Source organism: Panicum virgatum, chromosome 5K (assembly GCF_016808335.1).
Source record: "Panicum virgatum strain AP13 chromosome 5K, P.virgatum_v5, whole genome shotgun sequence".
Taxonomy (NCBI): Eukaryota; Viridiplantae; Streptophyta; class Magnoliopsida; order Poales; family Poaceae; genus Panicum; species Panicum virgatum.
This window is the reverse complement of record NC_053140.1, coordinates 48128313-48142840: the sequence shown is the minus strand read 5'-3', so window position 1 is coordinate 48142840 and position 14528 is coordinate 48128313. Positions and strand designations below refer to the sequence as shown.

Below are 14528 nucleotides of genomic sequence, written 5' to 3'. Positions count from 1 at the left end.
CTCGGATGAGCTCTAACAGAGCCGTTTTTGGCTCTGTTGGTGGTCCAAAATGAACTGCGGACCGTCCGGTCCATGGGGGCGGACGGTCCGCCTTTAAAAGCTGAAACGGGAGCAGTAACTTGGTAGTTCTGTCTTGGGTGTCCAAAATGAACTGCGGACCGTCCGGTCCTTGGGGCCGGACGGTCCGCCTCCTACTGAAAATTCTGGGACAGAAACACTGCGGTTTCTGTGTGTGCTTACTTTTTGAACTGCGGACAGTCCGCCCCTGGGGAGCGGACAGTCCGCCGGTCACTTCCAGATTTTGTCAGAGACGTTTGCAAATCGGTTGGTTTGAAGTTTTGAACCGCGGACAGTCCGCCCCAGGGGCGCGGACAGTCCGCCCGGGGCTCTAACGGTCGACTTTGACACATAATCATTGAAGATCTAGCCGTTGGGTTTGAATGGCGGACAGTTCGGTTTTTGTGAGGCGGACAGTCCGCGAAAACTCTATTTTCACGGGTTTTGAGTGTAACGGCTAGTTTGGGGCCTCCCTCTATAAATAGAGGGTGTGGCCGGCCATTTGAGGTGGCTGAGCACCTTGGGGACTTTGTGTCCATGTGTGAGAGTGCTTGAGAGCCCTCTACTCACTCTAACTTGATAGTAATCATCCGATCGAGTGAGAGAGCGATTCTAGTGCGATTGCTTTGAGAGATTGCATCGAGTGGCACTAGGTGATCGTGTTGCAAGCCGGTGTGCTTGTTACTCTTGGAGGTTGCCACCTCCTAGACGGCTTGGTGGCAAGAGGCTCCGTTGAAGCCCGCAAGAAGATTGTGCGGTGCTCCGGAGAAGAGATTGTGAGGAGTATTGTGCTCACCCCGCGGGAGCCGCGAAGAGTAACTCTAGTTGAGCGAGACGTGAAGAGCAACAAGTGGTTCAGCCGGATCATGTGCTAGAGCTCGGTGTGAGCACTCCACGTAGGAGAGTGTGACTTGAGAGTCACCACTAGAAAGAGGATCGGCGGCAACCTTGGAGCTTGTCTCAACGGGGATTAGCTTGGTGGCAACCAAGTGAACCTCGGGATAAAAATCACCGTGTCAATCTTGTCTACTCTTCTCGGTAGTTTGCATTCTCCAAATCACAAGCGTTGTATTTACTTTCATATATATCTTGTGCTTGTGTAGTTGCTCTCTAGTAATTAGATAGCTTTGTGTAGCTTGCTAATCATCTTCTTGCATGTGTAGCTAGAAGTAGAGATCCTAGTGTAACTAGTTAGCTTATGTAGCTTAATTAGTTGCTTTTGCTTAGATTGTGTAGCTAAGCAAGTTGAGCTCTTGGATTTGGATTGTGTATCCTTGTCGTTGAGCATCTAGTGAGCTTAGGTTTGGCTTTGTGCTTTTGCTCATTAGAATTGTGTAGGAGCCCCGGTTTGTGAAGTACTAGTGCTTAGGCTTGTATGACTTGGCATTAGAATTGTTAGGAGAGCTCTTACTAGCTTGGCACTCCATTTGCTTTGTGTAGGATCTTTTTGGAGGTGCCTTAGAGTCATAGTTAGAGGGGTGAAGTCTTGGCTAAGCGAATAGTTTCAATTCCGCATAAGTTTCGGTTAGCCGGCGCAATTAGTTTTAGAAAGGACTATTCACCCCCCTCTAGTCCGCCATCTCAACCCTACAACTTTGGGCAAAGTTCGAGGGGGAAATATGGACTTTTTCCTTTAATCAAATGTTTTCAAAGTTTAATGTTACTGTCTGTTACATTATTATTTGTTTTTTTCATAAAAAAATATTCATTTATTTTGTTAAAATATTTGTTACCACTAGCTGAAAGTATTCCAAAAATATTTTTAAAAAATATCATGCAAACATAGGTAAGTGTGGTCTTGTTTTGAAGGTTTTGTCATAAAAAAATAATAGTGTAATCGGAATTTAATTTGGATGCTTGGTTTAAAATTTATAGATTTTGTTAGTATGAACTCCTCTTGCATGTGGGTTATATAATCAATTTTATTTCCGGTGCATGCATGCATCTGTTAGTTCATTTTTCTTCCCGCGAGAGTACTATTCGTGGCGACTGTAAGTTAATTAGAGAAATCTAGACTCAGTTAGTTCATTTTTCTTCCCGCGAGAGTATTATTCGTGGCGACTGTAAGTTAATTAGAGAAATTTAGACTCAGTTTATTGGTCTGATGTTTGATGGTCTATTTAAAGTGCCTAGATTCTCCAGATGATGGTTTGGTAAATCATCACATGAAGCGATAGTTAATCGGCCTCCTGAGCATCACTCTTTTTACACACCTTCTAAGAAATAAGTTTGCATCATAACATTTATGATACACTGTAAGGATCACCGGGGTGTCCGACCCTAGAGGGGGAGGGGGTGAATAGGGTCGCTAATCGCTTTTTAACCTAGGGCTCAAACTACTTGCATAAGATAAACCTAACACGTCATATACATGCTAGTTATGACTAAGGTTTATCTTTGCTACTCTCTACTTACCCCAAAATGCTTGCAACCTATAGCCAATCTTAATTAAACTAACTAGGAAAGTAAAGGCAAGCAAGATAGAGTAGATGCGGAAACGTAATATGATAAGTAAAGAGGTAATTGCAAGAGGGATGCAAACTTCCGAGTAGACACGGTCATGTAACGTAGTTCGGCACAAACGCCTACGTCCATGGGACACCGAGGCTCTTCCGATCACCGTCTTGCACTACACCACCAAGGCGCTTTCGGCAAGTAAAGTCAAGTGCCCACAAGACACCGAGTCTCGTGCACCGCCACCGTCTCTCTCGGTCACCCGGCCGAAATCCACTACGGAGCTTCTCCACCAAGGAGGGGGTCTCCTCTTCCCCCGCACAAAGTATCGTTGCCACTCCACACCAAGTCGGAGGGTCACACGACGGATCACAAGATGCTTGCCGCAGCAAGGCTTTCACTCAAGCTAGTTCTCTCAAGAACTAAGCCTAAACAAGCACTAAGCACTCTCACAAGTGTGCTTAAGCCTATATGATGTACAATGAAGTTCTATGGTGGTTGGAGATGATCTTTGGCTCTTGTAGACTTCCTTAGTCTCCAGCACTCTCAAATGAGCCGTGGGGTGGCATATATATAGCCCACACACCCCAAATTAGCCGTTGGAAAAAGGCTGACAAAAAATGCTATCACCGGTTAAACCGATGCTCCCGTTTTTGTCATCACCGGATTAACCGGTGATTGCATTTTCCAACTAGCCGTTATACTTCAACGGCTACCTCAATCGACCGACGTAATCAACCGATGCAGCATCGGTTTAACCGGTGAGTGTAGTTGCTGAAAAACTAACTCTCTGGACAACTGCACCGACGTTCACCAATATCTAATCGTCGGTTTAACCGGTGTATTGAATTTCCTCTGTCTTCATCTGTCAATGCACCGACGTATGCAATTTTTTTAGCGTCGGTTCAACCGGTGTAAAACCCTAGCCTGGTGTACTCCAAGTCAATGCATCGACGAGTGTAAAACACCCAACGCCGGTTAATCCAGTGCCAAACCCTAGCCCGCAGGCCTTCTCTGTGATTGCACCGGTGAGTTCATTTTGCCCTACGTCGGTTTAACCGGTGATAGCAAAATGTCTTTGTCTTGATTTCTTTGACTTGGTTTTCTTCACGGTTTCTTCGATTCTTGTCCTTTGGACCGAAGAGCTTTCAGGGCGCTGCCCTGAGACCCGCGAGGGGCGGCTCCCCCTCGACCCCCGTGTGATGTTCATCACTTGTGTCATCACTTGAACCTAAAAGCCTGGAAATGTTCATCTTAACAATCATATTAGTCCAAGTGTTGTATGTGTCATCAATCGCCAAAACATTATATTGAAATATGACATAAGAGGCCATTTTCGCTACATACACATAACTTTTACGTATAATTTTTACTCAGTAACAATTTGAAAAATAATTTTTTAGCACATCTTTTAAGATACATAAAATTTTAATGCGTAGTTTTTCTAATAATTTGTGGAGGATAATTTTTTAGCACAACTTGTATGATGTTATATTTATTAGGAAGATTTGTTGCACAATCTTTTTACGCACAATTACATCATACAACTTTTTTTAGTACAATTTCCATAAAAGTTGTCAAGACAACTTCTATACAAAATATAGAACCTAACAAAAAGACTTGTAGTCGCTAAAGGTTAGTCCGTTCCCATCAAAAGAAGAAGAATACGGCCCCCTTAGAGCATCTCCAAGAGTTTGGCAAATCGAGTTGTCATTTTTGATTTTTGGCAAAAACGTTAAAAATACTCCTCCAACAGTTTGGCAAAAGACTTGGCAATTTTTGGCAACTTGGGAAAAACCAGCCTCCAGCGCGTAAATATGCGCGCGCGGCGCGCGGTTGGCATCGTGGTTTCTAGTCAGGTGGGAGGGTGAAAAAAGAAATAAATAACAGAGAAGGGTTCCTGATTTAAGTTTTCAAGAGGTGGAAGGGCATAAATATAATTTTGTTTCTCTCTCAGGGTTCTTGATGTAAGTTAGATCTAGATTTGGCAAGTGAATTATGCCAAACTGTTGGAGATAAGCTCTTTTTTTACTTGGCATATCTTTTTAGAAGTTGGCAAAACACAAGATATGCAAAGTAAAATATGGCAAACTCTTGGAGATACTCTTAGTCCATGTGAAGCAGAAGCAGAAGCAGACACGTACCGAGAAGCCCACGTACCTTGGAGCTGGTTGTGGCGATGAAGGTGGGAATCCTATATTTTTTTTTGAAAGATTTTTTCCCTATCTTTTACTGTTTGAGATTCGTGCAAACAAATTAAGCAGTTGAATCTACTTCAAACCCTAACTTCCTCTCACCTTCTCTCTTTCTGAGCGCCACTGCCGGCTGCCTGCATCACCCCCGCGCCTTGCCCGTGCGCCGCCGCCACCTGCACCGTCGCCGCCGCTCACTCCGTGCCCGGGCGTTGCACCACCGCCGCCTGCTTCGCGCCCTGCGTGCTGCATCGCCGCCTCCTGCTCTGCTGCGCGAGGCACTGCCGCCTGCTATGTCGGCGCCGGAGAAGAAGGTGGGAGTAAACGTTGAGGTTCAACATTTTTAAAATATTGGTCAATATTTTTAAATATTGGTTCAACATTTTCATACTATTTGTTCAACATTTTTTCCAATAAAATGTTAAATGCACCATTAGCTGAGTCCCAGTGGGCTTTTACAGGGAGTTGCTTAACCATCTTCACAAGATATATATGAGTGCCCGGCTGAAGCTGCTTCGGCTATTGGGCTTGAAACCTGACAGGGTTAACATCTAGAAAAAAAATAAAAAATCAGATTCGAGTTTACAAACGAGGCACACATTACACTAGGTAAACAAAAGCTTTGGCCATTACAAGGTTACAGTTTACGAATCAAGATGGCAAAGCATAAAACAGGCTCAGACACGATACCGTAAGTTTGTTGATCGCTGCCGTCTCTTACGTTCTCCTCCTCCATGATATGGACCATTAGCTGAGCTTCACCATCTTTCACAAGATACATATGAGCCCTCGACTAAAGCTGCTTCAGCTCTTGGGCTTGAAACCTGACAAGGTTAACATCTAAATAAAGTAAACATTAAATTTGAGTTTAGAAACGAGGCACACATTACACTAGGTAAACAAAATCTTGGCCACTACAAAGTTACAGTTTACGAAACAAGATGGCAAAGATAAAACAGGCTCAGGCATGATACCGTTAACTTGTTGGTCGCTGTCGCTCTCTTACTTCTCCTCCGTGATATGTCAACGAGGTTCAATGATTACTCACGGAACGGATGCGGATCCGGCGCTATGCCAACGGGCAAGGGCGCATGGCATTACGGTTAAACCATGCTTATGTAAGCACGTCAAGGAAAAAAATAAAATAAAGGGAGAAACAGCAAGCCAAACTGCCAAAAGCAAGAGAATGCGAAAAAGGAAAACGCCCACCGTGGGGCTCGAACCCACGACCACAAGGTTAAGAGCCTTGCGCTCTACCGACTGAGCTAGACGGGCTTGCACGCTTATGGTGGAATGATACTTATTTATATAGCACCTACCGATCAAACCGAACCTTCCCCTACCACGCTAGTACGCTACCAAGTACCAACCATTGCGACACCTTAGAACCCCACTGCCGCGGGCGGAGATCTCACACCGGCCAATTCATCGAGCTCGCTCGCCGTCACACTGCGCCACCAGCGGGCAACCCGCAGCTCCCTCCCGCCATGGCCTCTTGGCTCAAGGTCGCCGAAGGTACGCACCCCTCGACCTCTCTTGCCCTCTCTCGCCGCGCCTTCCAGATCCACCCCTCCTCGCCGGCGAAGATCTGCCGTCCCCCTCCCCCGTCTCACAACTCTCGTACTCTCCCAACACTGATTAATTCGTGAGACTAGGATTACCTCCTTACTATTTGGCTTTATTAGTGTGCTCGGTTTGATCATTCTGGCAGCACTGCATTCTGGTGTGCCCAATTTCAACCAACTGAACCCATCACTGTCTCATTGCCTGCTTGATTACGCTGTAAATTTTTGCAATGGAATTTAAAAGTTGTGTTCATTTGCAATAGACTTGCTCGAAGTCGTCGACCGGAGGGCCAAGATTGTGGCAACTGAGTTGTCGGATGAGCAGTCTACCTCTCAACCTTCAGGTAGCTTGCCTTCGTGGTTTATACGGTGCACGTTTTAGCGGGTGGTCTAATCTGTATTCGTCTAATGTTTGTTTGTGAAGGATCAAATAGCCGAGAAGTGGATGGGAAGAAGGGAAAACCGAGGGAGAAGGTCAGCTACTTAATATCCTTCTTGAGCATATCTTGTTTCTTTACATATTGCAACATTAGACTCACTGTTGATGCCTTGCTGTAATTTGTATTGCAGGGTCCATTGAAGCTCACGTCTGCTGATGGTGGTAATAAGACAGGTGCTCAGAGGGAAAGGAAAAGTAGGCAACCGCCACGAGAGCGGATGAAGATTGAGAAGATCAGGCCTTCAGCACCAGCAGATTCAGCAAGTGTTGATGCCAGTGCTAGTGAACCTGAAATTGCTCCAGTTGATGTTAAGGCAATGAATAATGAGAGTACACTGGAGAAAGGAGAGAAGGCTACTGATGATCTTAAGACTGATGGGGCTGGGACTGTTGCTGATAACGTGGTTGAAGTCCAGCCGATGGAGATAAACTCTGAGGATGCAGCTCCCACTGTGGATGCTGTTGCACGTTCCAGAAATTCAGAGATCGCTGTCGAGAGCTCTTCTTCAGTTCCAGATGAAAAAATTGAGTCGAGCAGCAGTAACCAGACTGCTGAGACTGGTCCAGTGGTTAATTTGGAGGAGAGAGACTCAGCTGTGGCTGTTATCCAGGACAGGAATATGTCTGATTCGTCAAATACAGAAGGTACTGTCAAATTGCATGAATCAAAGAAAGAGTATGTTTCAGATTCACCAGAAAGCATAGAAAATCAACACGCACAGAAATCGGATTCAGTTTCGGCCAAAGAACAAGATCAACTTGAGGAGGTATGTTCCAGCATGAGAATCACAGTGACCAAAATGTTCTGATTGTTATGTGAATACGTTCACTTGTTCCTTTCCCACAATACATTTTGTTCTGTTTATCATTGGCAGGCTCAAGGATTGTTAAAAAGTGCTGTTAAGACTGGGCAATCAAAAGAAGCTAGGTTAGCTCGGGTAAGGATCGGCATAAGCTCAGTTGCCTCACTTTGTAATCTACGTTGGCTAGATCTGTGTTAAGTTGTTTGTTTGTTTTCAACTTACCAATAGGTTTGTGCTGGACTTTCATCCCGCCTCCAGGAGTATAAGTCTGAAAACGCACAGCTGGAGGAACTTCTTGTTCAAGAGGTCCAATTGCCCGCACACTTTATTCTGATTTTTTTTCCTTTTATCTCCGTCCAATTGCATGCTGATTCTTTTCTTCTAATATACATCAATGTTATACAACATGCCAGAGAGAGAAGTCTAGCTCATATGAGGTTCACATAAAGCAACTACAGCAAGAATTATCAATGTCCAGAGTAGAAGGTTCAAGAGCTGAGTCGAATATGGTTGATGCTTTGACTGCAAAAAACACAGAGATCGAATCTCTTGTTAAATCATTGGACTCTTGGAAGAAAAGAGCAGCAACTTCAGAAGAAAAGCTAGCTTCTTTAGAGGTTTCGTCTTACATTAGTCTCTTCTCATTATTTCTTCTATAAGCATACTATTGCGAGTGTACATGCATCCGTAAACACTTTTAACACTTAATTTACTTGTGGTTGTGGCTTTAATAATTTTTATTGGTTGACATGTGCTGGCAAAGAGGGTGCCCTCTCTCGGATTTGATATTGTAGAGCTAAATGCACATTTTTTTTAGTTTCTTCTTCCTGATAATATTGTTGCTTTGACATGTGCTCTTCATTTTGGAATACTGAAAAGGTGAATTGGAACACATACAGTCCAGATATAAACCCAGGTTGAGTGCCTGTACCCTAATTGGGTAGAGGAGTTATAAACCTGGAATGGCCTTCTACAGTTCTATTGCTTGATTCTGAAATGCGTATCGATTATGATTTATATCTGGTGTCATTGAAGTTCTCAGAAAATAGTACCATTTTTTCATTATGTGATGCTTCTTGCTATATCCCCACTTTCCGATTTAAACCTGAAGCAATATAACTGTATGAGTAGCTATGAGCATTTGTCCAATATAATCATGTTGTCTAATAGATATCATGTTGTCTGTTGAACCAGGAAGATATGGATGGTCTCAAGAGGAACCGTGAACTTACTGAAACCAGGGTCATCCAGGTTAGTAAGGCAAAGACGGTTTCTGTCACAGCCCCCATGATGCTGATCAGATACATAACCTCCAAACACACTGTTTAAATTAGGCTTTACGGGAGGAACTTGCTACCGCAGAGCGTAGGGCTGAAGAAGAGCGCATTGCACATAATGCCACAAAAATGGTAATTTGTCCATGTTCAGTCTCTCTAGCACTTCGTATCCGCCATTGTTACTTGTGTTATATTCTAATCACTTTCTGTTATAATACAGGCAGCTGTCGAGAGAGAAGTAGAATTAGAACATCGAGCTGTTGAGGCATCAAATGCTCTTGCTAGAATCCAGGTAATTTTACGAGGTATAACTATCATTAGGATCTCTGTTGCAAGGATGCGAAAATTATGTAGCCAACTATTCAGATACTATCGGATAGTAGCACCTTGGTGCTAAGCAAATGTTTGGTTCTTGTTAAGGTTCCGTGCCATATTTATTCACAACGTAACAATGAAAGGTCATCCTGGTTCTGTTAATCTGTCCTGTTCAGGTGTTATTATGCTTTGTTTTCTCTTGCTATATTAACACTTGGATCCAACATAGCTTTTTCAACGTTGGAAACATAAATTACAAATTTAGATTTCAGAGGTTTACACTTGAAGCATCAACATGATTACAATAAGAGGCGTAATCTTGGTAAAAGTCATGTAACTGATCAACTTCAATGCTCCAATTCAGTATTTGTTAATTGTTATGCATATCCTACTTCCAATATTGCATGCAGATCTCAGTGTTAGTGCTGCTAGCTAATTTTTAATATAATTGGCGATCCTCTAATACTGATCTTAACTCTTCTTTTGTCATCCAGAGAGCTGCTGACCAAAGCTCATCAAGAGCACTGGAATTGGAGCACAAGGTGGCTGTGCTTGAGGTAAATTTTGTTCCACCTTGTGTTTTGTATGACACTTTGACGTCATAACCATTCTATTATCCTATTTACTTATGATATTCTGGTTATTTCAGGTTGAATGTGCTTCGTTGCAACAAGAACTTCAGGAAATGGAAGCTCGAAATCGCCGTGCGCAGAAAAAGCCTGCCGAAGAAGCTAATCAAGTTCTTCAGGTGAAAATAAAGAATCATTTTTTTCAGTACTTAAAGTTGTTTCTACATCATGCCTTTGATGTGTAATGCCTCTTGTTTACACAAGGTGTCAAGATCAGGTTCCTAGTGTTTCTAAAAGTAACCCCTGCTCGCATGCATGTATATTGCTTTGGAAAGAAAAAAAAATGATACGACATGGTGTTTATATCTTTTACTTTTGTGAAAACAGATGCAAGCATGGCAGGAAGAAGTTGAGCGTGCACGCCAAAGCCAACGAGATGCAGAGACAAAGATATCATCCTTGGAGGTGACAGTAATTTCATAAGCTAACTAAAAAGATTCAGTATTTCGTTCAGCCATTTGTTGTAATGTTGGATGTGCATGATTTGATTTTTAAGTTGTAGCTAGGACTCAAACTTTATTTAACATAAACATTGGTATGCTAATCAATTTGCTATGGATGTTGTTTTGTATTTATGCATTGCACATTTTCATGATGCAGGCTGAGTTACAGAAGATGAGAGTTGAAATGGCTGGAATGAGAAGAGATGCAGAGCATTATTCTAGACAGGTGAAATAGTTATTACTTTGCTGGGCCCTAACCAAGTCATTCAGATTTAGGTTATGAAATATCTTATTAAGCTAATACTCGTTTGTTACTACCATACCATACTAGCACTTACTTTTGTGGATGTTTCTGGCTATAGGAGCATATTGAGCTAGAGAAGAGATATCGTGAGCTAACTGACTTGCTGGTATGCAATCAGCCTGTCTGATTCTTCTATATATCCTTGGACGTCAACAATTGCGAAGTAACGTGATTCTGCATGCATCCTTTTTCCAGTACCACAAACAAACACAATTGGAATCCATGGCCAGTGAAAAGGGTGCATTGGAGTTCCAACTGGAGAAATCATTGAAGCAATTCCATGAAGTGCAGGTTGATAATTTATGCTCCCGCTGTTGCTGTTTTCCCAGACCATTTTACTGAAAATGTTCTTATATTGTTGCTATTATGAATGCCCACCATTTGATAGATCGAAGCAGAAAGGAGTAAATCAACTCGTAGATCAGCATCGTCGTGGGAAGAAGATACTGATATCAAGGCATTAGAGTATGTTAACTGTTACGCTTTTTACAATACATGAAAAATGTGTTTTATGTTATCATTCTTGTATTTCATGACAATTGAGGATATGCAGTATTAAATGTTTCCATATTATTTGCAAAATCTAGCAATACTAGACAATTAACTATGGGTATTGTAGGCCTCTTCCTCTTCATCATCGCCACATGGCAACAGCTAATCAGCAGGTAGATATAACCAGTGTAAATTGGAAGTTTACACTTTTTAAATTGATGGGGAATGAACCATCAATATTCACATCTATTTCTATGCATATTCTTTGTTCCAGTTACAAAAGGCTGCGAAGCTTCTAGATACAGGAGCTGTCCGTGCAACAAGATTTTTGTGGCGACATCCCGTTGCTCGAGTCAGCCTGCTATTCTATCTGGCAAGAACAGCACAACTTCAGTTTCCTGTATTTTTGCCCTTTAATCGAATTAAGACTGCTTACTGACTAAATCTGTTATGCCTGCACCAGGTGTTTGTGCATTTGTTCTTGATGCACTTGCTGCACCGCCTTCAGGTACTTCACTATGCTGTTGCATATTCTCATTCTGGATGTTTTGGCCTAGATTAATGTGCATGTGAACCTCTAACCGAATTCTGTTTTGTCGCGATGTTTTTGAATGTTACAGGACTTCGCATCCAGAGAAGGAGCATCAGGCATGGGGGATCTGGCCAATGTTAACCTGCCATAGACTCTGAGCTCTCCTCTTTCCTGCCGATCCAGGCAATCGTCCCTGATTCTAGCTCCACACGCTTGAGCTTCCCTGGTTGGACTTGAATGCGGTATTAACCCCCCAACATTTCATTCTTTTAATTTTCTTCCCCTTTTCCATCTTTTGTAAAGTAGTAGTATTGGCCATGGGCAATATAATCCATTCTTTTACACTTTAATTAACATTGGCGATTCTAAAAGAGTATGTACTAGCTTGTATGCACACCTTGACATATACTCTGTTCGCTGCAACAAGCCAAAAATATTTTTCTCTCATACCAAACCAGCACCAGCCAGCAGCCACCAGCCAGCCAGCAGTACTTTTTTATCACAACAAATCAGCACTAGTCACCAGCCACAGTACAGCGAACACCAGCCACAGTACAGCGAACAGAGGCTATAATATACCACACAACCCACTTGAGCCAATTCCTGTACTCTCGAGCAAACTGTTCAGCATTTTGAAATCCGGAGGGTTTCTTTCCTCGATGCAATCAGTCCCTGTCTTGAACGCGGACACTTCGCTTGCGGACCATGTTAGAGTTCCTGTACTCTGAATGAGCCTTGTTGCTGAAGAATACCGGTGCATTATTTTGCAAGCGCTGTGTTGTTGTGCAGTGCGTCAAGCTGGCGCGATTCAAATCGCAGGGCCAGGCAGCAGTGGACGTGCCGCGCTGTGCATTGTTTGGTAGGAGGGCGTTGGGCACGCGTCCCTTCCGGCTGGTCCCGGGGCCCACGCACCGGCACCGCGCGTCGGGTAGCGATCTGGCATGTGAGGACCGAGGAGACGGCGTTCAGGACGTGGGCGGAGGTGGTTTGGACGACCAGGGCCAGACGGCCGTCGACTCGACGTCGTCGTCGCTCTAGGTACGGGACGGCTATGCGGTGGTGCCTGTTCCACTTCCCGCTCCCAAATGCAAAAGCCCCGGGAGCCCATCCGCGTCCCGCGCCGCGCCGTCGCGCGCGTCCTTGGGCGGGAGCGCGAACCGCGCGAAGCAGCGCGCAAAAAAAAGAAAAAGAAAATGAATGTGCCGAGGCGGAAACGATCCGCCGCGCGGGCGGGTCGCTGCGGTGGTCAGCGAGTCCAAAATTTGGGAACTCCCCCGTCCCAGCAGCACCACCAGACACACCGCACGGGAACACAGGCGGTATGGGAAAGGAAAAAAAAAGACGAATTTGTTCGAATCTGCTGTGGGTACACGTGAGTTTACCATGAAGCGGTAACCTGTAAACATTTCGCCTATGCTGATTTGGACTATGGTTGACACCGGTTCTCTTTTATCTTTTGTTGTGTCTATTTTTTTTGTTGCTAAAGGGGTATCTCCATGAATTTGTCTTGGTATCATGTTCATACGACACAGATCGATTCCTTACAGATCGATTCCTTTCAGTACATATAATGAACACAACTCATTTAGGAATAACCAATTTGCGGGGAGTTTGGAGTATTTCAAGAGGAACTGTAACGAATTCGGGTATTTGGAGTTATAAAGGTGTGGTAGGTGCACATATTATGTTTCCTGCCTTGTGTTTCATAGCAGCTATCTGGCATAGGATATATTAGGATCTAGAAATATTCCGTGATGAGAGGACGGGAAATCTTCTTTGGATTTTTTCCCAAGATCTTGGAATTCATTTTTTTTGCAGGGGTGGCTTGTTTTGGATTTGGTGCATTTCGTGTAACGGATTTTATATGGCCCTGGGATATAGGTGTCCAATTTGATTATGAAGGTGCAATCTTTCTAATTCTATGGGTGAGATGTTAATAATTATAGTCATGTTGCGTACAGTTCTGTGGTTATATTTGAGAAAATAGCAAAACATGCTACTGTACATAGATCTAAACTATTCATTATTATGATACATGTAGAAGTTATAAAACATCATCGTTTTTTTTTTTGCTTTTTTGTATGTTGTTGTTTGTACACAAACATCTAGTATGCACTAAATAGATTTGAAATATCTTTGCAATTGTCATTGTCACGTGTCCCACGCAAATACAAAGTCGTACACGCTATCTAATGTAGCAATGTTGTGGATACATAATGGATATTCAAAACTTGTAATCTATTGTTGTGGGGATTCTAGGGGTACCCACAGCCGGGTGGCGGAACGCACCCGCCTATTCCCAGTGAGGGAGTACTCGGGGAAGTACTAGGCAATGGAGCTAGATCTACGCTGAGAAAGGGGACTCAAGAACACACGATTTAGAGTGGTTCGGGCCGCCGGAGCGTAATACCCTACGTCCACTGTGAGATGTATTGTTCTTGGTTGTGTATGAACCTATCCTCTGCTGGCCTTGGCTCTTGCTCAGCCTGAGGTTTTCTAGCGGCGTCCCCCCCTTTTATAGATCAAGGGGGAGCGGATACATAGGGCGTTGATGCCCCGACAGATGGGCCCAACGTGACTGTGGCTACAGCGGTAGCGAATCTTTACTGCTGCTCTCCTGACTCAGGGGGGTCTTTTCTTGTCCCGTCAACTAGGCGCTCGTTGGAGTAGCGTAGCTTGCGGCGTGGCCTGCTGAGGCTATTATGTAGCGTCATAATGGGCGAAGCCGAGCCGTCGTATCCATCTGTCACGGTAGGCTGGCAGATGCGGTATGGGCGGCGCCAGCGGCTTTACTGCCTTAGTAATACGCGATCAACAGTGTCCCCTGGTCAATGAAACGCCTCAGCTTCTGTCATATCAATGCAGACGTCCACCAACCGCAATGAATGCAATGGTGGGTGAACGTTAGTAAGGAAACCCAAACGGCCATATCTTGCAGACACGTGGCGGCCCCGGACCACCCCGACGCAGGGCGTCGATCTCTTCCCTTAGCGAGGGGTCCGGTTATTATACAGGGGGTCCGGGAC

The 14528-nt window shown here is 44.0% G+C and overlaps 1 protein-coding gene and 1 non-coding gene across 2 annotated transcripts; one reads left to right on the top strand and one right to left on the bottom strand.

The window, feature by feature from the left end:
• Positions 1-5905: 5905 nt before the first annotated feature.
• Positions 5906-5978, bottom strand: TRNAK-CUU. The gene has a single exon. It is a non-coding gene; the product is annotated as a tRNA-Lys (tRNA).
• An 86-nt stretch (positions 5979-6064) lies between these two features.
• Positions 6065-11949, top strand: LOC120708016 (golgin-84-like). Its single transcript, XM_039993094.1, has 21 exons — positions 6065-6218; positions 6532-6612; positions 6693-6742; positions 6839-7474; positions 7583-7645; positions 7739-7816; positions 7924-8127; positions 8705-8761; positions 8845-8919; positions 9008-9079; positions 9597-9659; positions 9752-9850; positions 10059-10136; positions 10332-10400; positions 10537-10584; positions 10674-10769; positions 10867-10943; positions 11098-11143; positions 11245-11343; positions 11434-11478; positions 11591-11949. Exons 1-21 carry the CDS (start codon positions 6191-6193, stop codon positions 11651-11653), a joined length of 2127 nt encoding a protein of 708 aa, XP_039849028.1. The 5' UTR covers positions 6065-6190; the 3' UTR covers positions 11654-11949.
• Positions 11950-14528: the final 2579 nt, after the last annotated feature.